At 42.9% G+C, this 27818-nt stretch overlaps 1 protein-coding gene across 1 annotated transcript; it reads right to left on the bottom strand.

Moving 5' to 3' along the window:
* Window positions 1–477: 477 nt before the first annotated feature.
* On the bottom strand, window positions 478–27365 carry POU5F1 (POU class 5 homeobox 1). The gene is made up of 5 exons (XM_039357121.1): window positions 26173–27365; window positions 12771–12882; window positions 11229–11359; window positions 6113–6277; window positions 478–1071 (listed from the first exon to the last, which is right to left on the bottom strand). Exons 1-5 carry the CDS (start codon window positions 26812–26814, stop codon window positions 781–783), a joined length of 1341 nt encoding a protein of 446 aa, XP_039213055.1. The 5' UTR covers window positions 26815–27365; the 3' UTR covers window positions 478–780.
* Between the last annotated feature and the right edge of the window lie 453 nt (window positions 27366–27818).

Genomic DNA, 27818 nt, shown 5'->3' with positions numbered 1-27818 from the left:
AAAAAGGGGAATGTTTCTGGGGACACAACTAAGGGCTCTCCATCTCGGGTGGACAAAGAACCAAACCAAAAGATTTCAGTAAGCTTTTTGGTTAGATCGCACACATTTGGACACAAGAATGCTTGGACACAGGTCACCCATCAAAGAAATTTTGTACTAAATGATAGGATGGGGAGGGAGAGGAGAAAAATGAAACCCAAGTCCTTTCTATCTGCAGGGGAGTTGTGTTCCACAAAGAAGATCACAAAACCATGGGATTTTTCAGGTTCACAAAGAAGTGAACCTCAAAATCACATGGCTTTGTGTTGGATAGTTATGAAAAGCCTTTATAAGCCCTACCATCTCAACATGCATTAATTAAAAGTGGTCAATGCTATCCAGTTATGGTCCATTCCCCAAAATCTGCTTGGTCCTTGGAAGACAGAAGCATCTGGATTTGGGGTGGGTCAACGTGTGCACACCAAACTAATAAAGACCAACTGTTAATGGATCCTGAGGAGACAAAAAGGGTTGGGAATGAGAGCCACTTTCAGAAGCAGCTGTTGCTTTTTCAAAATATATAGGACATCATTGTAAAAATCTTTTTTTAAAACCCTGATTAGAAAAGCCTCACCAAGAAGTTCTGCATCCCTGAGTGTAAAAGAAAGACGGACAAAAACCTAAGCTTTGGCCTCTTCTTCCTTTCCTGAAGGATAACAAATCTAAGAAATAGAAAGAAAATGGCTGGAGGACCTCCCTGAGATTAAAAATTAAGACACCGAGGTTGGCTAGACAGGCTCCTCAGGTGGAATGCATTGGGTGGCCCATTACAGCCGAGGTCGGGGTGGGAGCGATAAAAACATCTCCTTCGTGGAACTGGGGCACGTAAACGGCAGCAAAGGCAGTTGTGTTGTAGCCCTGGGGTGGTGGAGGCAGCTGGTGATGGACAGGGCCAAGCCCATGGGGCGGAGCTTGGAGTGGCCCATGGGGGCATGCTTGGGGGACGGTAGGACCATCGCACTCATCCCGAGACCCAGCACCTGTGTTGCGCTTGCCCTTTTGGCGGCGGTTGCAAAACCAGACACGTACTACCTACAGGGATGAGAGACGAGACAAAGTACATGTAAGTTATAGCAAGAGCACTTAGACTTACTGTATATACTGCCCCATAGCGCTTTACAGCCCTCTGGGTGGTTTATAATGTCAGCGTATTGCCTCCAATAATCTGGGTCCTCATTTTACCGACCTCGGTAGGATGGAAGGCTGTGTCAACCGTGAGCCTCGTCAGTATTGAACTCCTGCTGTGGGCAGAGTTTGCCTGCAATACTGCATTCCAACCATTGTGCCACCAGGGCCTATGATAAAGCTGATATGTTGAGAGACAGAGGACTGTGCTAATGCTCTCCACAATGATCTTCCCCTCATAGTTCCTTGCACAGCCCACCCTCTAGAACAGGACTCTTCAAACATGGCCCTTTTCTGATTTGTGGACTTCAACTCCCAGAAGTCCTCAGCCAGGCAGGCTGGCTGAGGAATTCTGGGAGTTGAAGTCCACAAGACATAAAAGGGTCAAGTTTGAAGAACCCTGCTCTAGAAGGACTCTATATCACCTGCCCAACAGTAGAAGAAAATCTGTTAATCTCTGGTTTTGACAACCCTGACATCTACTGAACAGGGCAGTCAGAGTGTTCTCAGATTTAGTTCACATCCTTTAAACAGGAATCATGGGAGATTTTAAGAGACAATGTAGAACCAAAGAAGCTTCTTGGGATGAGAAGTGAAATGTCTTCAAGCAAAACAAAGGGAAGTCCAGTTGCCTTTTGAAAAAGTACCTTTGGGACAGCCATGACCCAAAGTGAATTTTACTCCATTTTATGATCTTTCTTGCCACAGTGAAACACTGCAGTTAAGCCAGTAATACGGTTGTTAAGTGAATCCCCACTGACACTGTGATCACATGACACTGCAACCGTCATAAATATGAGACAGTTGCCAACATCTGAATTTTGCTCATGGGATGCTGCGACAGTTTTAAGTGCGAGGACCAGGTGTAAGTCACTTTTTTAAATGCCCCTGTAACTTTGAACGATCCCTAAGCGAATAGCCCAAGGACTACCTTTTATCTGAAGATATCCCATTGACTCCCAAGTATCCCAGGACCTAAATTATTTGTGGATGATGGAAGAAAGGAACTTGAGACTCAAAATACAAACAATTTCATCAAAGTGTCTTGTGCCAGTAGAGTCAGTGTTTAATTTTTAATTAGCATAATGCCAGCATATAAATGGGCACAAATGCAGCCACTCTTGGAATAATAATAATAATAATAATAATAATAATAATAATAATAATAATAATAATAATAGTAATAGACTGAAGAAACAGTGGACCACTTGGTAAGCTGTTGCAAGAAGATTGCACAGACTGACTACAAGCAGCGGCATGACAAAGTAGCAACAATGGTGCATTGGAAGATCTGCAAAAAATATCATTTGCCTGTAAGCAAAAACTGGTGGGATCATAAAATAGAGAAAGTCATAGAAAATGATAAAATTAAACTGCTCTGGTACTTCAGAATTCAAACAGACAAGCACCTGCAACATAACACCCCAGACTTAACAATTGTCGATAAGAAAGACAAAAAAGTCTGGATAGTGGACGTGGCAGTGCCTGGAGATAGCAGAATAGAAGAGAAAGAACTGGAGAAGATAACAAAATACAAAGACCTACAAATAGAAATAGAAAGACTGTGGCAAAAGCAAGCAAGGGTAGTACCAATAGTCATAGGCTCCTTGGGTGCAATCCCAAAACAACTGGAGCACCACTTGAACACCATTGGCATTGACAAATTCGCTATTAGTCAATTGCAAAAGGCGGCCTTACTAGGAACTGCTTCCATCCTGCGACGATATCTGTAATACCATCAAACATTCACATCTGCCTATCTCAGGTCCTGGGTAAGGACTCGATAGGTAGACAAAATGCCAAATCCAGTCTGAACATCTGGCTGACTGTGCCATGATCCATAATAATAGTAATAGTAGTAACAACTTTATTGTCACTTTGAATGTACACCAATTGACATATATCAAAATGAAATTTCGTGGCATATGGCTCTCAAGGGTCACCACCTCTGATATACACTCCTTGTTCGTGGCCAGCTCAAGTTTCAGAACTTTCAGAAGTTACAGAATATTGTAAACAGTCAAGTAATCTCCCAAATAACTGGCAATCAGAGCTGGAAAAGAGTGCAGAAAGTGGCAACAATGCAATCAAGAGACAAGATGTAGTCTCATTTAATCAGTAGGACTTCCCTTATGTGTAGAGTTCAGGTAGTCCTCAATTTATGACTGTAACTGAGGGTGTAAAGCAAGTCACTCTGTGACAATGGATTTTTTTGCAGTGGTTGTTAAAAGCCACGGTCATTAAATGAACCCATTGTTTGTTATGGGGCGGGTTTTTCTGGAAATCAGAAGTCCATGCTGGTTCTCAGGAAAAATATAAATCAATAATATGACCCCAGGGTGGTGCAAATGGCCCTAAATGTGGGTCAATTGCCAAGTGCCCAAAATGCGGTTAACATGACCATAGGAGGTGAAGACAGATGTTGGGACATCTGGGTCATGCAAGTCCCTTTGTTGGGGTCTGTCATAACATTAAATGACTGGTCATAAGTTGAGGACTACCTATAGATGCTTGGAAACACAAGCAGATTCATTTGTGCCTGTATTTTCCTTAGCATCTGGCTGACTATTATGGGACATTGATGCTAGGCTATATGGAACCTGAACTGATCCATCAAGATTGCTCTTATACTGCATTCTGAGAACAGAAGAAGCTTCTGGGATGAGAAGCGAAGTGTTTTCAAAGGAAAAACCAAGAAAGTCCAGTTGTCTTTGGGACAGCCATGACCTGGATGATTGAGAATCTCTGCAGGTATGTTCTTAGAACAAAGATTGTGAGTAGAGGTTGCTGTGATCTTTATATATTTCCAGAGCAGTGGTTCTCAACCTGTGGGTCGGGACCCCATTTGGGGTCGAACGACCATTTCACGGGGGTCGCCAAACAACGCAGTCCGCCATTTTTTCCCCCTTTTCCTTAGCTGTGCTACTCCCTTTTATTCTATTGGCTTTTGAAAGCCAATAGAATAGACTCTCTTGAATAGAGTCTAATTCTATTGGCTTTCAAAAGCCAATAGGAATTGTCCAGGTTGTCTCTGCCCTGCTGAGCCCGCCAAAAGTCCCATTCTGCAAACAGTGCTGCACTAGTTGAGTAGTTCTCGACTTACGACCAGTTGAGTAGTCCTCGACTTACGACCGGTTGGGGGGTCACGGCATTAAAAAGGTTGAGAACCACTGTTCCAGAGGCATCTGTCTGGTTGATGCTAGTAGAACACAATCTCAAGAGTTGTATGATGGGAATAGCTTTAGGCTCATCACCACAATGTTAAGAGCCAGAAGCAGGAATTCAACTTTAGCATATATAAACAATAAACAATGGCCAGAAAGAGAAAAAAAATATTTTCTGCAACTAAATAAAACTTGTCTTGTCATCCTGGGTTAGAATTATACAGTAGTGGCCAAAATTGTGGAAACCTTTTGGGAAAGGGGTATTTTTGAGGGTTTTTTTTGGGGGGGGGAGTAGTACTATAAAACTATGTATCAATGGAAAGATAATTTAATCAAGAATGTAATGCAACAAAGTTTGCTCAATTATCTGTACTGTTTTCTATGAAAAGTTATAGCCAAAGAACCAGAAAAAGGAAGCACAACTTGCTTAGGTTGATAGTAGGTAGCTTTCCTTCATCTGATTGTAGCCAATGAGCATGAGTGTTTAGAGAGCCTGTAGAAATTATACTCCAACACATCTTAGTGCCACCAAGTTGAAAAGAGTGCTTACAATCAGGTGTAATGGAACTGTAATTCAACAGGCAAACCTTTTTTCAAATTAAAGAGGATAGGTCTATTATGACAATCACAGGGTTATTACGTCACTTGAGGTTTTTCCAGATTGACAGGTAGAGTGTCCTGAACTCAGAAGAAAATACCTCACATTTTGGCATTTTGCCCTAAGCTTTGACAATATGCCAGAACATCTTTGTTCTATGGGTTCTGCAGTAACCATACTGTTCCCTTACTTTTATCCTGAAAAAGTAAGTAATCTGTGCAGAGTACTCTTATCACCCAACCTGAAAAAATCGTCTTCTAAACCAGGGATGTCAAAGTGCCGGCCTGTGGGCCGGATGCATCATAGCGAAACCGCGCCCACCTCATTGCCGGCAATGGAAAAAAAGTCATGATACATCGCGACATGTCATGTAATGTTGCAAGTGTTAATTGTTCTCACTGTCAGGAAGTTTCTCCTTAGTTCTGGGTTGCTTCTCTCCTTGATTAGTTTCCACCCGTTGCTTCTTGTCCTGCCTTCAGGTGCTTTGGAAAATAGCTTAATTCCCTCTTCTTTATCTCAGGGGCTGCCATAAAGAGGGAATCAAGCTATTCTCCAAAGCACCTGAAGACAGGACAAGAAGCAACGGGTGGAAACTAATCAAGGAGAGAAGCAACCTAAAACTAAGGAGAAACTTCCTGACAGTGAGAACAATTAATCAGTGGAATAGCCTGCCTCCAGAAGCAGTAAATGATCCAACACTGGAAGTTTTTAAGAAGAGACTGGACAGCCATTTGTCCGAAATGGTGTAGGGTTTCCTGCCTGAGCAGGGGATTGGACTAGATGACCTCCAAGGTCCCTTCCAACTTTACTACTATTATACTATATTAAGTTTGACACCCCGGTTCTAAACCAATTTTTCTCTAAATTAGGTAGCTGGAAGTACTCAGAATAGACTATCACTCTAACTTCTTCTTTGACCCCAGGGCAGAACAAGAATTGTTTGCCAAGGTAAAATATACATAATAATATTTATATTTTAAAAGGAAGTGTTTTGTTCTTTTGGAATGCAACCCACTCAAAATTGTCAGCCTGATTTTTCCCAAGCTGTAAATCAAAATAAAACAAAACAAAAAAGTATGCACACTTCGAATCAGGACACCAAAATCTCTTATCCTGGAGAGCTAGGATTTAGTGCACTGAGATGGTTGGATGCTTGGGGAAATGCAATAAGATGGGGATCACTCACATCCTTCTCCAGGCAGAGGTCATCAGCAATCTGTGAAATCTCCTGCAGGTTGGGTTTGGGGCAGCGCAGAAAGTACGACTCGAGTGAACCCCGCACGTTGTTCTCAATGCTGGTGCGCTTGCGTTTCCGGGCCTGGATCATGGCCGACTCCATGGAGCACAGCTGCTGCACAGAGGATGAGAGCTATATTTGGTGCCACTGCTTGAAGATCACCACCCCTTCTGACCCACCCAACAGAGCAGTGGTTCTCAACCTGTGGGTCAGGACCTCATTTGGGGTCGAACGACCATTTCACGGGGGTCGCCAAACAATGCAGTCCGCCATTTTGTTTTCCCCTTTTCCTTAGCTGTGCTACTCCCTTTTATTCTATTGGCTTTTGAAAGCCAATAGAATAGACTCTCTTGAATAGAGTCTAATTCTATTGGCTTTCAAAAGCCAATAGGAATTGTCCAGGCTGTCTCTGCCCTGCTGAGCCCGCCAAAAGTCCCATTCTGCAAACGGTGCTGCACCAGTTGAGTCGTCCTCGACTTACCACCGGTTGAGTCGTCCTCGACTTACCACCGGTTGGGGGTCGCGGCATTAAAAAGGTTGAGAACCACTGCAATAGAGAATGCCTTCTTCACCTCCATTTAAAGTTATCACAGCCACAGAGGGAGCAAAAAAAAAAACAAAAAGGGCTAAATATACAGGCTCTCCTAAGGCAGGGGTCCCCAACCCCTGGTCCGTGGACCGGTACCGGGCCGCAGCATGCCAGCAACCAGTCTGCACAAACAAGAAAAGCTTCATCTGCGAGATGCAGGCAGCACACAAAACCATGCACTCTCCTGTCCGTGGAAAAATCTCTCTCCACGGAGCCGGTCCCTGGTGCTCAAAAGGTTGGGGACCTCTGTTCTAAGGCATCATGAAGCACTTCAGATGTCATAAATGAAGGCAAATAAGGTTCACTGGGACCAGAAGTTTGTTCTTCTGAGCTTTCGGATTCATGCTGGAGCCCATCTTCAAGGAACTTCTCTGTGTCACGTAGAGATGACTGACCCAGATTGCATCACGCTTCAGATGTCTCCAGGATCTGCTACTTACAAGAGTGAGCAACCTATGCTGGGATAAGTCCCATTCCAACAGGCTAAACGTTCTTCCTTGGTATCCTTTGGTCTTTTTAATTCTCCCTCTCTCTATCCTTGTCATTTCTGCCTAGAAGTAATGTTCAACTTACGATCACAATTGAATGTCAACGTTTTTGTGGCCAAGCCGCACGGTTTTGTTGAGTCGCACGGGGTTTTACATCTTTTTTTTGTCAGGGTTGTTAAGCAAATCACTGCCGATGTATGATCATTAAGTGAATCTGGCTTCCCCCTATTAACTTTTGCTTTCAGAAGTCCGTCGGGAAGGTGGCAAATGGCAATCGCATGACCCAAAGATGTGGCAACCATCGCAAATGCATGATGATTGCCAAGGCCTGGATTTTGATCATGTGACCATGGGGAGGCTGAGATGGTTGTAAGTCACTTTTTCCAATGCTGTTGTAACTTCGAATGATTACTAAACTGATGGCTATAAATCAAGGACTATCTGCCCTGTCACCCTAACCTTATCCCATCCCTCCATTTAAACCTGCTGTCCTCTCCCCCATTTTGTAAAGCCCTCCCTTTGACCCATTTTTCAACGAGCGACAGATCCAAACTGGATATTCCTTTTATCCCCAAACCTAGGAAACTTTCTAGTCACCAATTTCCTCTACCATCTCCAACTCTGCGTCCTCTCCTTCCAAAATCTGCACACATTTTCTTTCCCATGTCAGGATAAAAGAGCATATCTGCTAGATCAGGGGTTCTCAACCTTGTCAACTTTAAGACTTGTGGACTTCAACTCCCAGAATTCCTCAGCCAGCTTTGGGAGTTTGGAGTTGAAGTCCACAAGTCTTAAAGTTGACAAGGTTGAGAACCCCTGTGCTAGATTAAGTCAATGGACTATCTAGATCAGGGGTGTCAAACTGCTGGCCCATGGGCCGGATGCATCATAGCGAAACCGTACCCACCCCATTGCCGGCAACGGAAAAAAAAGTTGTGATACATCGCGACACATCACGTGACGTTGTGAGTTTGACACCCCTGATCTAGATGAAAATTCTGCCTCGCAGAATGGCCAACCAAGACGCACTTAGAAAGCTCAACAGCCCAGAGCAGAGGCTGATTGTTTCTTCTACTGTTAATCTCAACCAGCTGTTACCTATGATTCAGGAAGAGTAAACAACCATAAAGTTTAGGACAGGGATGTTCAAACTTGGCCCTTTTATGACTTGTGGACTTCAACTCCCAGAATTCCTCAGCCAGCATGCCTGGCTGAGGAATTCTGGGAGTTGAAAGTCCACAAGTCATAAAAGGTTGAACACCCCTGGTTTAGGAGTCATGGATAGCCTGGATCTACTTGAATTTGTCCCATTCAAAATGATCTAAAATGGCAACTATCATCATGTCTGATGACAGTGATTTTCATAATTTAACTCTGTACGGTGGCTTCTGAATCTGTAGTTCCTCTCTAAAGGATGACCTTTACCCTTTACTAGCAAAGGAATATCTGTGTCATGTTCACACCTTTTTCCAGCTCTACAATATACTTCTGGAGATGTTGTGACCAGAAGTCAATGCAATATTCCAAGAGTGATCTTTCCATTCGTTGTTAAGTTTAATTCTAAATTCCATTCTCAGTGATTCCAAGCATAGAATGTCCCCTTTTAAAGCAGCAAACCATGAGTTAATATGTCATCCACCATGATCTCAAAATCATGGCATCTCAAGTCCCAATACTGGACGTGGAAACTGAATTTTTCGTGCTGGCGTGCCTCATTTTGCATTTACATGTATTGAACTATATTTGCTTTTCTGAAGTCCATTCACCAGCTTGGGAAAATCCTTGTGGGGTTTCTGTACTCTTATTTCGATTTTACTACCATGAAAATTGTCCGATAGTATCAACTAATGTGATCTCCTTATCTTACTCTCCACTTAAGCATATAGAAACTATTTAAAAAGCAGTTGATCCATGAAGGACTCTTTTTTTTGAATATCTAATTTGAAAAGGGTTCGTTTTTAATTCTTCTGTTTTTTTTTTCTAGAAAGCATCTCCCTTTTATGTAATGGCTGTTGAATTTTGATTACAAACTTTACACAAGAAAAATGTCAAAAGCACAAGTATGCTGTCTACTAAATTACCCCATCTACATTTTTGTTGACATCCTAAAAAGAAAGTTAACGAGACAAGACTCTGAGGGGGCCACTTTAGTTCCTTTTCAACAAGATTTGTTCTGAATGTTAAAATGATTTCATCTTTAATAATTTTTTCAACATTTTATCCAGAATGGACATAAAGCCCATTTTTAATTAAGGTTCTCACTTCATCGCTCAGTTCAATTGATTTCCTTCTTGAGAAAACTCAGTCAAGGATGTTCTACATTTTCAACAATGAAGACAGAAAGAAATTTCTTATTCAATTTCTCTAAAATTTCTTTTCTCCTCTTTTTAACGTATTTTCAAATTCCATTTATTTCCCTTTCCACTATATGCAAAAAAATCAAAGTATTGTTCATTGTGTCTTTCTGGGTTGAATTGTTTTGCAACTTTTATGTAATGCTTGCATTTTAGGGGGGCTATTTCATTCATTCCTGCTCAACTCTGCCTTAGAAAAGGTGCGAAATTTTGTTTTCTGCTTTCTTTCTGCTTCTTCCCCCCCCCATTTAGTAATGACATAGCAGAAATGAATAATAGGGTAATATAAAATGCGTGTAGATTTTGATGCTGTGGTAGCATAGTTACAGAGCATTCAATTGATCGTTACTAAGGAATTAACGAGCACTATTAGAGAGCTTTAAATAGTGACATGAGAGACATTAGAGCAGTGGTTCTCAACCTGTAGGTTTGGGACCCCATTTGGGGTCAAATGAGCATTTCACGGGGTCGCCAAACAACGCAGTCCGCCATTTTTTCCCCTTTTCCTTAGCTGTGCTACTCCCTTTTATTCTATTGGCTTTTGAAAGCCAATAGAATAGACTCGCTTGAATAGAGTTTAATTCTATTGGCTTTCAAAGGCCAATAGGAATTGTCCAAGCTATCTCTGCCCTGCTGAACCCGCCAAAAGTCCCATTCTGCAAACGGTGCTGCACCAGTTGAGTAGTCCTCGACTTACGACCGGTTGAGTAGTCCTCGACTTACAACCAGTTGGGGGGTCGCGGCATTAAAAAGGTTGAGAACCACTGCATTAGATTGATAATCCCTGCTAAAGAACATTCAAGTTCCAGTGAATGAAGGAAGCTGATCTACATAACCAAACTGTATCTTTGTTGAGCTATATAGCAATCCAATTTCCTTTGCTACTGCAGCCAAAACTCGAGCTTTGCAACTTTTTCACCAGCCTGCTCTTCCCATGCTTAGAACATAGAATCTGAGGTCTTCTAGTCCAATCCCCTGGCTCTAGGCAGGAGACCTTATACCAGGGGTAGGCAACCTCGGCTCTTTGATGACTCATGGACTTCAACTCCCAGAATTCCTGAGTCAGCAGCTGACTCAGGAATTCTGGGAGTTGAAGTCCATGAGTCATAAAAGAGCCAAGGTTGCCTATCCCTGCCTTATACCATCCTGGTCAAATGATTGTCCAGTTTATTTTTGAAAACCTCCAGTAATGGAGCACCTACAACTCCGAGAGACAAGCTATTCCATCGATTAATTCATTTTATCACTCCAAGTCAAAACTGTACTGCAGGATGTGTAAAATGTGAGAAAATAGTGTTCCTGCCTTTTTTTTGGGGGGGGGGGGGGTATAAGTCTCACTGTTCAGGAGATGCTCTGAATTTCCAATCAGCAGATCCCTTTTGAAATAACAAACTGTTCATGACATTCTGCACCACCACAATTCTGAATGATGCTCTTTTCATTTCAAACATTAAACAAAACCCTTTAAATTCTATACTCCTTGGGAAAGAGGGCAGGCTCACATTTGCCTAGAACTCTCAGTGAGATGCCACTATTAATAATTCCTGGTAACAATTAATAACTTAGCCTCCCAAATGAAGAATTCTTTCAGGTCCTGGGGACACGATATGCTTGCATCCATGCTAGGAACTCACCTCCTGCAAATTCTCATTGCCATCAGCCTCTTGAAGCCAACGCTGAAGGAGAGGCTTCAGCTTACACATGTTCTTGAAGCTGAGTTGCAAAGCTTCAAAGCGGCAGATGGTGGTTTGACTAAACATTTTCCCTGCATGAGTAAATAAAAAAAAAAGAACATTGATATTTACAAGAGGAATCTAGTAGGTCAGAAGCTGATCTGCAATAAGCATTAATGAAGAGAATCCTATAAAGGTCAGAACTCAGTCTCATTGACTTAAAGCATTCATGCTTTGTAGTAACTAAAGAAAAATAGGGAATATTCAATATTGTTGTCAACTACTTTGCTAATAATTTAAGTGTTGGAAGAATCTTTAAATGCTTTCTAAGCCAACTTCTTGCCCAGTGTTTTCCATACATTTTAGATTCAAATGCACAATTATTCAGTAGAAAACCAAATGAAATTAGGCTCTCTACTTATTTGGGAGGGAGGGTGGGTGGGAGGTGGGTGGGAGGGTGGGAGGGAGGAAGGAAGGAAGGGAGGGAAGGAAGGAAGGAAGGAAGGAGGGAGGAAGGAAGGAAGGAAGGGTGGGAGGGTGGGAGGGAGAGAGGGAGGAGGGAGGGAGGGTGGGAGGGAGGGAGGGAGGGGGAGGAAGGGAGGGTGGGAGGAAGGAGGAGGGAGGATGGGAGGAAGGGTGGGTGGGAGGAAGAAGGAAGAAGGAGGAGGGAGGGGAGGAAGGGTGGGTGGGAGGAAGGGAGGGAGGGGGGGAAAGGAAGGAAGGAAGGAAGGAAGGGAGGGAGGGAGGGAGGGAAGGAGGGAGTAAGGGTGGGTGGGAGGGAGGGAGGGAAGGAGGAAGGAAGGAAGGAGGGAGGGAGGGAGGAAGGGTGGGAGGGTGGGTGGGAGGAAGGGAGGGAGGGAAGGAGGGTGGAAGGAAGGAAGGAAGGAAGGGAGGGAGGGAGGGAGGGAGGGAGGGAGGAAGGAAGGAAGGAAGGAAGGAAGGAAGGAAGGAAGGAAGGAAGGAAGGAAGGAAGGAAGGAAGGAATGGATTCCAGGTCTCAGAAAAAAATCCTATAGAGTAGACAGTGAGCAATGTCTCTGGAAATGCTATAACAAGATTTAATTGATAAATCAAAACACTTTTTAAAAAAAAAATTCCCTGCAAATTAGGTGCCAGTTACACCTTTTAAAATAAAAAGCTCTAAAAGGAGTATTGGTAGAGGACAGGAAGACCTGGAGGAACGTTGTCCATGGGGTCGTGATGGGTCGGACACAACTTCACAGTTAACAACAACAACAACAAAAGGAGTATCCCTTGTTAGATAACAATGCATTAAAGGAGAGATGATTCCCACTTTGGAACTACTGCTCGGACTAATGGGTCAATCTTATCAACAAATCAAGATTAATTCAATGTAACACATCTCTTTAGCTCAGCTGGCCTCCCTCCAACTCTTTTGTGCTATATAAGTTCTATTATTCTGAGCCAGGGCTATTCAAGTGCCACCTTCAAAAAAGTTTCCATTTCTTTAAAATTTAACAAGCCTAAAAATCAACTGCTTACCATAGAGAAAACCCAGGGCCAGTCCCACATCTGCCTGAGTGAAGCCCAAGGTAATTCTTTTGTGTTTCAGTTCCTTAGCAAACTGTTCCAGCTCCTCTGTAGTGGTTGTTTCCTAAGGGGAAAAAAAAAACAAAGAAAAAGATAGGTGTGGATTTCAAGACAGTAATAAGACATGCTCATTTTTCAGAAAAGTTACAACTTTGGGCTAAATGTCTATGGAGACTGATTCTCAATCATCTATGTCATGGTGTCCCAAAGTTGCTTCCCCCCCCCCCCAAGGCAACTGGACTGTCTTGTTTTTTTTTTTGTCTTTGAAAATATTTTGCTTCTCAGCTAAGCAAAGAGCTGAAGAACTGAGAAGATGCTTTTTGGATGCAAAATGTTTTTCAAAGAAAAAAAAAAAAACAAAAGTCCAGTTGTCTTTTGGGGGGGGGGAAGTACCTTTGGGACAACTTTTGGTGACTACTCTCTCATCTGGAATTTATTTGAGCAATTTTTAACTTTTTGCTCCTACCACCTCATCTGGAATATACTGTATACAGGCTTGTCCTTAACTTACAACCGCAATTGAGTCCAAAATTCCTGTTGCTTAAATAAAACATTAGTTAAGTGAGTTTTATGATCTTTCTTGCCATAGTTGTTAAGTGAATCTCTGCAGAAGTTAAGTTAGTAACATGGCTTCCCCACTGACTTTGCTTGCCAGAAGATCACAAAAAGTGATTGTGTGACCTTGGGACACTGCAACTGCCATAGGTACGAGTCAAGCCTCTGAATTTTGATCATGTGTCCACGGGGATGCTGCAATGGTTGTGTAAAAGTCACCTTTTTCATTGCCATTGTAACTTTGAATAGTCACTATATGAACTGTTGTAAGTCAAGGACTACCTATATTTACTTATTTTTAAAACTGTAAAAAAAAAGGGGGGGAGGCAGGTTTAATTCCACCCTCTGACACAGAAGCTCACTGAGTGATTTTGAGCCAGTCACTATTGCTTACTTACATCAGACAGTTGTCAATGGAGGAGGGGGGGAAATCTGGAGGAAGAGGGGATGCATAGTTAACTATTAAGCAAATAAATAATCATTGGGAAAGTGAGATTTTTCTTTTATATTAATCAGGATAAGACCACCAAAGTCAAGACTAGAGGGAGGGCAGTGTTTTTAATTCTCATAGAGAAATCAGTTGATGGGCTGGTGTTGAAAGAGGCTTGACAAGAATATGGACAGTTTGTAAACCAGAAGAAGATAAGATAACCTTTATTGTCATTTTTTACTGTGGAAACACTGGCACACATTAAAAATGAAATTCTGTTGCCTGCTCTCAAAAGTGTAGACATACATAACACACAAATAAACATGCTATATACAAGCTATGTATATACCTACATCCTTGCATAAAGACATGAAAATATTAACAGTGATTAATATTTATATGTATTTACAGTAGTGGCCAAAATTGTGGAAATCTTTTGGGGAAAGTGTACAGTAGAAATGCCACCTTTGGTTAAGTTTCCACCCATTTTTTCTTCTAATTTCTTTATAACTGTAGCCTTGTTCACTTAATAATATTATTTTACATCGCTTTCTGGGCAACCAGTCAACTCTTTGCACCATTACTTTAATTTTATTATGTTTTACAAGCTCGCTAAATGAAGGAACACAAAAAAACCCCAACCAACTGATAGTGATCACATAACACACTGACAAATGTCCTCCTCTCAGCTTCAATACATGACATCAATCACTGAATCCTACTGTGACCTGATTGGCTCATGGCCAAAACAAGATGACACCCGATTGGCTCTCTAAACACTCATGCTCATTGGCTACAATCAGATGAAGGAAAGCTACCTGATATCAACCTAAGCAAGTTGTGCTTCCTTTTTCTGGTTCTTTGGCTATAACTTTTCATAGAATACAGTACAGATAATTGAACAAACTTTGTTGCATTGCATTCTTGATTAAATTATCTTTCCATTGATATATAATTGTATGGTACTACTCCAAAAAAAAGTGTTATTAGCCATCAAACCTCAAAAATACACTTTTCCCAAAAGGTTTCCACAATTTTGGCCATCACTGTATATGTAAGGGTGTAGGTATATATACATATGTTGTATATAGCATGTTTATATGTGTGTTATGTGTACACTTTTGAGAGCAAGCAACAGAACTTCATTTTTAATGTGTGCCCACAATAAAAAAAAATATTCCAATGAATCACTAGAAATCAACCGCCTCCACATCCACAAATCTTGGTGCCTCGCCATACCTAAACTTCTCTCTGCTGGAGTGATTTATTAAAAATCTCTTGCTGCAAGGTGGGAGTTCAAGTTCACCTATCACTTTTCATGGTTTCTAATCTCTGTCTTTCTCACTCTCTTTTGAGCAGTCACAGAAGATAATCTTCAGCAGACAATCCTGGGTTTCTTCAGATTTATGATAAGAAAAGGAATACAACCAACAGCCTTTTTTCTTTTGTGTTGCTTCTAAAAATAGTAAGCAGCCAATCTTTCTAGCCTGGAGCCTTCTTAATTGCCCATCAGAACTAATCTTATCTTCTCCAGAAGAAAATCTGCCAGGTTTTTCTTTTTCTTTTTTTTTTTGTCCCCTCAAGCTCACATTCTTCTTAACTATCAAGTACAGACTCCAAGAGATAATAGTTAAGGCTGCAGAAAGAACAACTGCAACCAGACAGCCTTCCACAGAAGACTTGTATATTGGGTGGGGTCAGAAGGATATCTGCAGACCCCCTCCCACCCTGAGACATAAAATGTTTCAACTCCTTCCCTCAGGACACAGCTATAAAGCATTGCAGGCCAAAACAGCACCATCGCTCTCCTGCACCCCCTAATTCTCACAATGCTGTCTAATGCAGTGTTTCTCAACCTTGACAATTTTAAGGCATGTGGACCTCAACTCCCAGAATTCCACAGCCAGCAATGCTGGCTATGGAATTCTGGGAGTTGAAGTCCACATGCCTTAAAATTGTCAAGGTTGAGAAACACTGGTCTAATGTCTATGCATATCAACCCATGAAGTGTGGTTGTGGTATTATTATTTATCCTGATTATCTTCTTTGCTCCCCCCCCCTTTTATTGGTATTAAAAATCAGCACCGAGTGCTTCTGTACCGGAGACAAATATCTTGTGTGTCTAATTACACTTGGCCAAATAAAGTATCCAATTGGATTCAGCTCGATTCAAGTTCAATTCAATCTTGTTCCTGTCACAAATAGCATTATGGCTAGCATGCACACTTTGGTTCTTCAATCAATCAGAACAGAGCTGGAAGGGACCTTGGAGGTCTTCTAGTCCAACCGTCTGCTCAAGCAGGAGACCCTATATACCACTCCAAACAAATGGCTTTCCAGTCTCTTCTTTAAAATTTCCAGTATTGGAGCATCCACAACTTCTAGAGGCGGGTTGTTCCACTGATTGTTCTCATTGTTAAGCAAGTCTCTCCTTAATTCTATGTTGCTTCTCTCCTTGATTAGCTTCCATCCATTGTTTCTTGTTGCTTCTTTCCTTGATTAGCTTCCATCCATTGTTTCTTGTTGCTTCTCTCCTTGATTAGCTTCCATCCATTGTTTCTTGTCTTGCCTTCTGGTGCTTTGGAAAATAGTTTGACCCCCTCTTCTTTGTAGCAGCCCCTCAAATACTGGATATATTGCTATTAAGTCACCCCTGGTTCTTTTTTTCTCTAAACTAGCCATACCCAGTTCCTGCAACCATTCTTCATATCTTTTAGTCTCCAGGCCTTTAATCATCCTAGTTGCTCTTCTCTGAAACCTCTCAGAGAATCTTCTCCAATTCTCCATGATCCGGGGACTGTGAAGGAGGTTTAGAGAGGGTGTGTCTCCTCCTAAGATCTATTCTGCTCCAATTGCCTCTTGCAGCAATTAACCCACATTCTCCACTTAGGGTGTTTCCTCCAGAACTCCTCATGACCTGAGATGAGCTGGAGATAGTCAACGTCGAAATCTTCACACTTGGGAGGATTCAAAATTTGGAAAGTTGAGCAGACCACCATTCCTGGAAGCTTATGCTCTTTAGAAATAGCCACCATACATGCAGGGGTGAAGAACAATCCAAGGTCCAAGCCCCAGATTCCTTCCACAGGCTGGAGGCCAACCACAAGGTCTAGCCTGGCCCAGGGGCAAGAGGATGAACTCTTTCAAGGCAACAACAAGAGTGCTTTGAAGTGACTTTAGCACTCCAAGTGGCTCTCCAAAAGCTTAGCCAGACACTACTGGGAGACCTGTGTGTGTATGTGTTGGTGTTGGAAGCCCCTGGGGAATGTAGCTTTCAGTGAGGAGGGGTCTTGATTGAAAGCCCCAAAGGCAAGATGAGCAGACAGGATAAAGTATGTTATCTGTAAGGGTTGTTGGGCAGACATCAGATCCACAAGGGGTGCTTTGTTTGAATATGTTGCAAAAAAAAAAAAAAGGTCAGGGAAGTCATAGCAGATACTCCTGATGTGGCAAACTTAATACATAGGCTGAGCTTGCATTGAGCTTAACCATGTGGTTCTGACTGTGATGTGAAAACTAGATATTGTATAAACCATGGTCTATGTCTTAAGTGAACCAAGATGCTGTTGTTTGTTCAATGAATTATTTATTTTATTATTTTTTTTTTAAATTTTATTTTTATTTTTAAAATTTATAAGCCGCCCCACTCCCGAAGGACTCTGCGCAGCTAACAATAAAAAAACACATAAAACATAACAAACAAACAGTACAAAGACAGTCATCCAGGGGTCAGGTTTTATAAACCCCAGGCCTGCCGGAAAAGCCAGGTCTTAACTAGCTTACGGAAGACCAACAGGGTGGGAGCGGTCCTAATCTCCGGGGGGGGGGGAGCTGGTTCCAAAGCGTGGGCGCCATCACAGAGAAGGCCCTCCCCCGCGGCCCCGCCAAATGGCACTGCTTGGCCGACAGGGCCTGAAGGAGGCCTAGCCTGTGGGATCTAACCGGACGGACGTAGGGAACTATGAGGTAGTAGGCGGTCTCGCAAATAGCCTGGTCCTGAGCCATATAGGGCTTTAAAGGTAATGACCAACACCTTGAATTGGACCCGGAGACCAATAGGCAACCAGTGCAGCTCAGGGAGGATAGGTGTATCGTGGGTGTATCGAGGAGCACCCACTATCACTCGCGCGGCTGCATTCTGGACCAACTGTAGTCTCCGAATACTTTTCAAGGGTAGCCCCATGTAGAGCGCGTTGCAGTAGTCCAAATTATGATCTTCTGGTGCAGATCTACCTTCATTCATGGACGTTTACTCTGCAAATCTGAGCCCATCTCAATCTAACCTCTTCTCTTCTCTCCTCCCCCTCACTTTCTTCCTCCTCCCCCCCTTCCCCGTCTCTCTCCATCTTCCTCTTCCCCCTCCCTCCCCTCCCCTTCCTCTCCCTCTCCCCTCCCTCTCACTCTCTCTGGAATACCTGGAGAGGAAATGCCATTTACACCATCCTGAGTTTCTGAAAGACCAGCAAATCTAACAAAGAAAAGTCTTTCCTGACATGTGTTGGACTACAACTTCCATACTTCCTAATCAGATAAGAGGGCTGATTGTGGATTATTTGGAACAGGGGGCAGTCCAATATACCAGGTGGACACCACTTTGGGCAGTTCTGAATGAGAATATTAAATTCAAATGCTAGTTTCTTATTAGGATCTGGGTAGAAAGGTCCTGCAGATATTTCATCTTGCAGACCAAAATATGCCATGACACCATCTCAGGATTCCAAGTGGGTCCACTCATTGCAAGGAGTGGAGGACTTCTGTAAGACAGATTGCTTCATATTTGCATGCTATTAAGTGTTATCTCCATCAGATTCCAATAGCAAAATGAGAAGAGCTTTCCATAACCATAACAGCACCTGTCTTTTGAATTTACATTTTTTAAAATCTGCATTGGTCTTAACTGTGAAAAACAGTCATACATCACTTTTTCGGTGCCGTTGAATGGTCACTAAACAAATGTGTTGTAAGTTGAAGACTACCTGTATTTATTTAAAGCATTTCAACTTGGGTATGACTCTTAAGAGAAAGAAAAAAAAAATCAACAAATATGAGCCCAACATTTCTGTTGCTAAGCAAGGCTGTTGTTAAGTGAGCCATGCCCCATTTTATGACCTTTTGCCACGGTGAACCAAAGTCATTAAGTGAATCTGGCTTCCCCTGTTGACTTTGCTTGTCAGAGGCTCGCTAGGAAGGTTGCAAATGACAATCCCGGGATCCATTGTAAATACATGCCAGTTGCCAAACACCCCAGACCAGGGGTAGGCAACCTCGGCTCTTTTATGACTCGTGAACTTCAACTCCCAGAATTCCTGAGTCAGCATAGCTGACTCAGGAATTCTGGGAGTTGAAGTCCACGAGTCATAAAAGAGCCGAGGTTGCGTACTCTTGACCCAGACTTTGATCACGTGGCTGTGGGGGGGGGATGATGCAACAGTCATTAAGTATGAGAACTGATCCTAAGTCATTTTTTTCAGTGCTGTTGTAACTTTGAATGGTCATTAAATGAATGGTTTTAAGTCAAGGACTACCCGTACTTAAAGACAATACTACGGGGATCAGATTGCTTTATTAATTTGCCCATCCCACTACCCAAGTGACTCTAGGCAGCCTACAATACAATAAAAGCAAAGGTGCAAAAGCAATAAAAACATTAGAATTAACAGGGATGAATAATATGTGATATGTGAGGATGGAATAAGAAGGATGGCATTTTACTTTCCATTTTTAATCCCTTAGCAACGTACGAAAAGTCAGGTTTTCTTATAGCATGAAAATTAAAGTTTCTCAAGAGACCGATTACTAAGTATACTCAAGCACTTCTGAGAGGCAAAACAGCAGCTCAAGATAGCGATTACAAAATAAAATGTCTCTCAGCATAGGTCAATCCAGGAATTTGCATTTAGAGCCAGGACAGAAGCTACACTGCAAGATGCCAAAAAAAACCCCAGAGCTACACCAGCCCCAACTGAAGGCTCTCCAGCTATTCCTTAAAGCAGGGGGTGGGGAACGATGGCCCTTTTATGACTTGTGAACTTCAACTCCCAGAATTCTTGAGCCAGCCAACTTCTGGGAGTTAAAGTCCATAAGTCATAAAGGGGCCATCGTTCCACATCTCTGCCTTAAACCAGTGTTTCCCAAACTTGACAATTTTAAGGCATGTGGACTTCAGTTCCCAGTATTCCCCCAGCCAGCACGTTGAAACACTAGCTTAAAAGTCTTTCTATTTCCATAACTTTTATTAATATTTCTTCTATAACTTTTATTAATGTTCCTTCTAATGTTTAAGTAAATCTGTTCTGTGATGCAGGTCCAATGTACCCACAAGGCCTTCTCTCTTCACTGTACAGGTAGTCCTCAACTTACAATCACAACTGAGCCCAACACTTCTGTTGCTAAGCGAGACGGTTGTTCAGTGTGCTTTGCCATTTTGTGACCTTTCTTGCCATTGTTAAGTGAATCGTTAGTAACACGGTTGTTAAGTGACTCGGGCTTCCCCATTGACTTTGCTTGTCAGAAAGTTGCCAAAGTGGATCACATGACCCCGGGACACTGCAACTGCCATAAGTATGAGTCAGTTGCCATACGTCTGAATTTTGATCATGTGTCCATGGGGATGCTGCAACGGTTGTAAGTGTGAAAACCGGTGGTGAGTCACTTTTTTCCATGCCATTGTAACTTTGAACAGTCACTAAATGAATTGTTGTAAATCTAGGACAAGGGTAGGCAACCTTGGCTCTTTTATGACCCGTGGATTTCGAATTCCTGAGCCAGCCATGCTGAGGGGAAAGGGAGAGGTTTCCAAGCTGAGCCATGCTGGCTCAGGAATTCTGGGAGTTGAAGTCCATGAGTCATAAAAGAGCCAAGGTTGCCTACCTACCCCTGGCCTATACAAACCATCTTCTCTCCTAGCTTGATTTTAATGCAGTACTCTATGTTAGCGTTTCTCAGCCTTGGCAAGTTTAAGATGTGTGTATCTGAAGGACTGTATAGGTAGTCCTAGATCTGGGGTAGGCAACCTTGGCTCTTTTATGACTCATGGACTTCAACTCCCAGAATTCCTGAGCCAGCCATGCTGAGGGGAAAGGGAGAGGTTTCCAAGCTGAGCCATGCTGGCTCAGGAATTCTGGGAATTGAAGTCCATGAGTCATAAAAGAGCCAAGGTTGCCTACCCCTGATCTAGGACTACCTATACAGTCCTTCAGATATTTGAATAGTGTTTTAGTTTCCCTTCCTTTCCCACTTGTCATTTCTCTTCCAGGCTAAACACACCAACTGTCCTTCATCCTTTCTTCACAGAACATAATTTCCACACTGGTGACCATCCTCTTCTCTGTATTCATTACAAATTACAATCTGGAGCCAGACCCAGACCCAGGATTCTGGATAAGGTTTATTAATGCCCAATAAAATGGAACACATTTTAATTTGGAAATGATCTAGTTTAAAAACTATAGTATTCTTAATACAACTTTTTTTTCAATTAGATGTTAGTCTTTTCTGGACAACACTTCTGAGCGACACAGTTAGCTTAACCAATATTTTTCCTACAAGGTAAGTATTCTTCATCCCATCCCTGTGCATTTGATTATTTTTGCTAAATACAGCATTTTGAATTTTCACGAATCTAGCTATTTAGTTTTGAATTTTTATCTGCTAAACTTCATTCCTTAGTTCAGTTGTTTATTCTACCAAAAACACAGCATTTTTTTCTGATTTACATTGAGCAACCCAAGTTAGGTCTTTTGAGAACCTTCTAACTCAGCCTTTTCCAACACATTTTGAACTGCAAGTCTCATCACCCAACCCATAACTTCAAAGAGTGAAAAGAAACTACAGGATTCCAAGACATCTAAGTAGCCAGACTGAAGAAAAATCATTTAAATAATTGATAGAAAGGTTGAAGAGTACTTTCAGGCAGAGAAACTCAGTTTCTCAGTCAAAATCCTGCTCAGTTCTGAGGTAGAACCCAATGAATCCATCTCATTCCATCATCACATATACCACCTAAGTTTTATTAGGTGATAATAAAGGACCAAGATTTTTTTTGGGGGGGGGCAATATGCTGACTGTGTAAACTGCTTAGAGAGGGGCTGTAAAGCACTATGAAATGGTATACAAGTCTAAGTGCTATTGCCTGTTAATTCTAATATTATTGATCCCTGTTCATTCTAATTCTCTTTTTATTTTTTTTTCATGCTTTTATTGTAAGGAGCCTAAAGTTGCTTGGATAGTGAGATGGGCAGCATGTACATTCAACACAACATTATCCTCACAGATTCAACTGGTTAACCATAGGGAGTGAAACTGGGAAGAGACAGTCTCTTTGTCAAACGTTTGTTGCTGCTTTCTTTTTGTTTTGTTTTTTAAAAAGTACACCTTTCCATTCCCCAAATCCATCAAATCAGAGACTCCTAGATTATCTACTGTAATCTGGGTTTTGCTTTTATTATTTACCTAGAATGAATAAGCATTAACTCTTTAAGTATTTATAAACTTTCACTTTAATTTCAATACCTGGCTTTGATTGATAGCTGTTGGATTCAAGCAAAATTCAGTGGATTTGAGAAGATTGGTCTTCCTGCCTGGTTCTGCAGCAAATAGTAATCTGATTACAGAAAGAGACTTGGGAAGACTGACAGACCCATATTGGCTCCCGTCCAGTTATTATACCATTAGCAAGGGGCTTAAAAATTAACTTTATCAGCTCTTTTTGCATCTGCTCAGAAATTCAAGTTGGATCTTTGGGCACTTTGGTAGATCTTGGGTTGACAATAAGGGAAGGGGGAGACATTTGGTTGCTTCTTTTCTCTGGAAACTTGACTCTTTTTAAAGAAATGCTGCACAATTGCTTTCTCCTGCCATCGTTTCATTAATTAATGTTCCCCAAGGAATGAGAAACTTCAAAGAGTTTTACTTGATCAGGCCAAGGGCTGGTCTGATCCACCACTCTATATCTCACAGTAGGCAGTCATATACATTCCAAAAACCACACAAACATGAATAGAGGGGTTGACACACCTCCTTCGCTGTGGCTCCCCAGCAGCTGGTATTTCAGAATAGCAAACAGCCCTGAAGATCAACAGCTGTTGATTCCCCTATCTTTCTTTCTTGAATTTGTCCAGTCCTCTTCTAAAAACAAAATCCACACTGATGGCTATCCCCACCCAATGGCAGTGAATTTCATGCCATGCATGGTATAAAAAAAAAAAGTTCTGTTAATTGATCCTGAATCACTAAATATTTCATTTCAACAGATGATACACAATTCTAACACTGGGAGGAGTAAAACCTGCATTGATTTTATACTAAGCTTATCACGTTGTTCTCTATGGCTTTAAAGAAAAAACTTCAATTGTTGTAGTTTTTCCATACAGGAAAACCTTTTAAACTGCCTGATTAATTGGTATCATTTTTTGTTTTGTTGCATTCTTTCTAGCTCCATAATCATCTCTGAAGAATTTTATTGTACACTACCCAGAATCACTTTGGATAGTGGAATGAGGGGCATATAATTTTAACCATAAACTACCCACACTACTGAGATACCAAGCAGTATCACCTTGTGAGAACATTGTTATACTGCATTGCTAGTTTGTGGCAAAACTGGCATGGATTTCACCCCTTGCTGTGCAATACAGATGTCATAAACTATGAACAAACTGCAATCGTGTCAAAATATCCCAAAATTCCCCCCCCCCAGCTAGGGGGGCATCAAATTGGGGGACACTGATGGGATCCTGCATGTTGGCATAGAAGAGAATTTTTTATGGCTGATATGCAGGAGAAAAACAGGGCAAAAGCTAAAACCTTCTCAGTTTGCTTGGGAAAAACACCACTTTCTGCAGTACCTGAATTTTAGAAACAAATCGGAGCTGTGACTCATTTTACTCATTATGGTTTTGTACCCGCTATGGGGCCTAAAAAGTGGCCAGGTTTACCAAAACAGTAGTCTGCACATCATACAACGCCAAAATATGATTTTTGACATACCAGGTCAGGCTAACCCAATCAACCAGAGATTGATGTATTGTTTATATACATCAATTGAATGAATCCAGCTGATGAGTGAGCAAAACAGCTGGAACACACAAAAGAGGAAGCAACTAATCAAGAAATCCAAGTCAATGGAGCATCTTTTCTGGGAGGAAATCTTAAAAGAGCTTTTTAGTTTAAAAGGGTTAATCCTCAGTTCCATTAGAAACCTAGAGTTCTACCCAATAGGGGTGAGGAGAAAAAAACTTTCTCTAAATTCTCTAGAGGTTTATAAGAAACATTTTCTTTTACGGCTTCAGAAGTTTATTAGCTCTACCAATCAAGTCCTGCTTCTTGATACTGTTCATAATCAATTTATTAGTTGACAACTTGTAACAGCAAATGTTGCATTAGGAGACTTTAAACAAATTGGGAGGGGTAGTGATTTTTATGGCCCTTAATTAACATATTTATATACTGCTTCCCATTAAAAATCTCAAGGCTGTTTGTAACATTAAACACATCCTGGTGCTAATTAATCACAGTTAATCCTCCTGATTTCAGCGCAGTAGATCTGAATATTAGTTCTTGAATGGGGAAAAAGGGGAAGCTGTTGGCTTTATATCCTTCTCAGCAAGTAAGGCAAAGGATACTTGAGTTGATGGGAGTAATCTGATACAGCTTTACTATGTAATTACTTTTAGAAGAAAGAGGCCCATTTAGAGCCTTTATCTCTAAAAGTTCAAGGGTGTAAAGAAACAGACCAGACCATTTTATGAGGAAACTAAAACAACCTTTTCTCAACTTGATCCTCTGTAGGAAGATCTACATGACAATTTTAATTTGTCTGCTTCTAATTTTTGGCACCTTAAAGTGATTATACAATATGGCATGAGCTTTCATCAACTACAATCTGCTTCCAGCGTATAAAATATGAACCTGAATAATTTTTTTTCCAATTTCATATATATGTAACAGGTGGTCACCTTGGTTAGCATTCAACTCAGAGATTTGGAATTTAGCATGATTAGGTATAACCAGTAAAACTGGCGACTAAGATTCAGTGTCTTGGGCAAAATCCAAACTGTGGCTAATAAAGAAACCAGGTTAGCAGTTGTGTGAAGACAGTCACTGAGCTACAAACTAATTAGACAGTCAATATAATGTAATGTAATGTAATATATAATATACAATATAAGTAAGCTAGGACAGAGTTAGCTAGTTTGTGATTCAGTCTTGCAAACCCAACCACATATTTATGTTTCAATATAAGCTTAGAGATTCTCATTAAAGCATGACAAAAAAAAAGCACCATCAGGGGGAAAAAAGTTGCTTTCTTTACAATAATGAAATGATGGCACTATTTCCAAGCACTTGATGCTGAGCTGGAATCTAAAACTCTAGTTGCAAATCTTCCAGAGACTTAATGGATTCCACCTTTAACACAGTTTTTACCAGCTCAGAAATCTTATCCATAGTACTTATAGTAAGATCCATAGTACTTCTTGGATGAAAAGCAAAATGTTTTCAAAGAAAAAAAGCAAAAAACTGCAGTTGCCTCTTTGGAAAAAAAAAAAAAAACACCTTTGGAACAACCATGACCTGGATGACTGAGAATCTCCATAGATGTGAAGCCCCAGAGCGCTTCATACAATTCCTCAATCCTTCATTAGCTGCCCACAACTTAGGAAGCATTTGCCTAGCAATCTCCAGAGTCTCAAAAAGACACTGATGCTAAAACCCTTTGCTGAAATCTTCCGCTAAACCGCTGTGCTAAAACAGATGCTCCACTCAAACTAGATCAGACCCAGCATTGTTAGGTGAGTGCAGAAAGGAGACTTTTCCTCCGGATTGCAACATCCACCCACCCAAGGCTGAACAGGGCATCTTTTTCTGAGTAGGCAAGATGCAATGAAGAAGGGGGGGGGGGAACACGCTAGAAATGCCTTCCTATCCCGAGTAGGAACCAGCAGTTCTAAAAACAACCTTTAGCATCCTGTTCTGGAAAATGAGCAACTCAAAAAAAAAAAAAAAAAAAACCGGGCAAAGACACAATTATTCTTTATTGGCCAAATGAGATTGGACACACAAGGAATTTGTCTCCGGTGCGTAAGCTCTCACTGTACATACAACAACCAAGTGATAGGTCATATATCATAGGTCACAGTTGCAATCATTAATCATCGTAAGATACAACAGCGGGAGAAATCAAGACACCAATAGTAGAAGGTGGTAGGAAAAATGAGAAGACGAGAATGCAGTCCTACTATACTATGGTCCTCAATTGTGTCTTTCCCAGTTTGTTGCTCATTTCTTAATCTTATAAGCCTTACTTTGGGAAGCCCCTTGTGAAAACCTCAGGTTGGCCCACATCATCGCCTCACCCACCCCCAATCCTACCTCTTCTCCGCTGCCCTCTTCATCTTTCGCTTCCTCCGAGGCCATCTGCTCGCTGGGGCTTTGACTAGCCACGCTCCGGGGACTGCTCTCCCCACTCCCCACCTCGTCTGGTTGGCTGGCGGGGCTGCTGGAAGGGTCGGGATCCGGACTGGGCGAAGCAGCCTCCTTATTGTTGCAAGAAGCCGGCCGGGCCGGAGCCGGAGCCGTGGCCGAGGCCGTGGCCGCAGGGACCAGGCAGCTTCCGGCCCAGGGATGCCCCCCATAATAAGGGCCCGCTTGGTCGAAGTCACGCTCCACTTTGATCTCGGCCTTGGAGGCCTGGCAGGCTTCTCCGGGCTGCGGGAGGGCGTAAGGGCCCACCATGATCCCGGGAGGGTGGCCCCAGGCATCTGCCCCGGCAGCAAAGGGGTACCAGGTGCGAGGAACTTCACCCCCGCCGGGATAGGGCTCCCCGAGCCCTCCCTGGGGGCCGTAATCCGGCTTGAAGGCAAAGGCCTGCCCGGCGGTGGCCCCACTGAAAGCCTCCGGCAAGTAGCCGCCCGGGTTTTCGTGCTGGGGAACAGGCGGGAGGTTGTTGAGATGAAGGGTCTGCACCGGGAAAGGGTAGGAGCGGCCCAGCTCTCGCCTCAAGGGCCCCGCCATGGTGGCCGGTTGGAAAGGCGGTCAAGAGCCCCGAAGGTCGCGACTCTGGATTGGCTCGGAAAAGTTAGCCAAGATGCCCGGGAAGAAACGGGGGGAAGAGGCCGAAATAACCTCTCGGACGGGTTGGGTTGAGGAAGAAGGAGGAGGAGGAGACGGACCAAGCTGGAAGGCGTTAGGAGTCCAAGGTCTCTTCTCAGCGGGCCAGCTTCTTCGGAGGGAGCAATTGGGAAAACCCCCAAGCCAATGTTTGGGGAGCAAAGAGGCGACGGAGGGAGCCGCCGTCGTCCCCCCGCAGCTCAGAAAGGTCCGATGGAAAAGTCTCAGGTCGCCGTCCCAAGAAGGGACCCCCGACCCCTGCAGGAGAAGTCAAGTCCAAGGAGAGGGCTGAGCCCCTGTCCTTAGCCCAAGAGAGGAGCCAGACCCGGGGCAACGTCCAACAAGTTCCCCCCCCCAAAGGCCAGCGGCGGAGCAGGGAGCCCCACCGCCCCGCAGAATGAAGACTGCTTTGCCCCCGGGCTCGGACAGCTGGAGGGGGTCCAAGCCTTCCTGGAAGCGACCCGCCCTCCTGTTTAAGTGGCCCTGACCACACCTCTCCTCCAGGTATTGGCCAAAGACCAAGAAAGACCCCTGGCCTTCCCACCTCTGTTGATGCCTCTCCGGTGGCCTCTTCAAAGCCCAGCCAAGGGTTGGGATCCAGGGAGGCGCCCCCCCCCCTCGCCCCCTCCGCCGCCATCCTTGCGCAAGAGAGCTTGGGCTGCCCCGGGGGAAAGCCAAGCTGGAGAGGAGGGGGCCAACCCCACCGAGGGCTTCAAAGCCAAGGGGGAAACGAGGGAGGGGGGGGTAAAGGGGCCACCGAGGGCCTCGATCCCGGGAGGAGAAGGTGGGGGGCGATCCAGCTCTGCGCTTGGAGGTCCCCGAGAGAGGAAGGGGTGCTAAGTGTTGGGTCAATGATAACAAAGAATAAGTTAAGGTAACTTTTATTGTCATTTTTTTACTGTGGAAAC

This window comes from Crotalus tigris, unplaced genomic scaffold (genome assembly GCF_016545835.1).
Source record: "Crotalus tigris isolate CLP2741 ecotype Arizona unplaced genomic scaffold, ASM1654583v1 scf7180000018867.1602434, whole genome shotgun sequence".
Taxonomy (NCBI): domain Eukaryota; kingdom Metazoa; phylum Chordata; class Lepidosauria; order Squamata; family Viperidae; genus Crotalus; species Crotalus tigris.
This window is presented reverse-complemented; position numbering and strand designations above follow the sequence as displayed.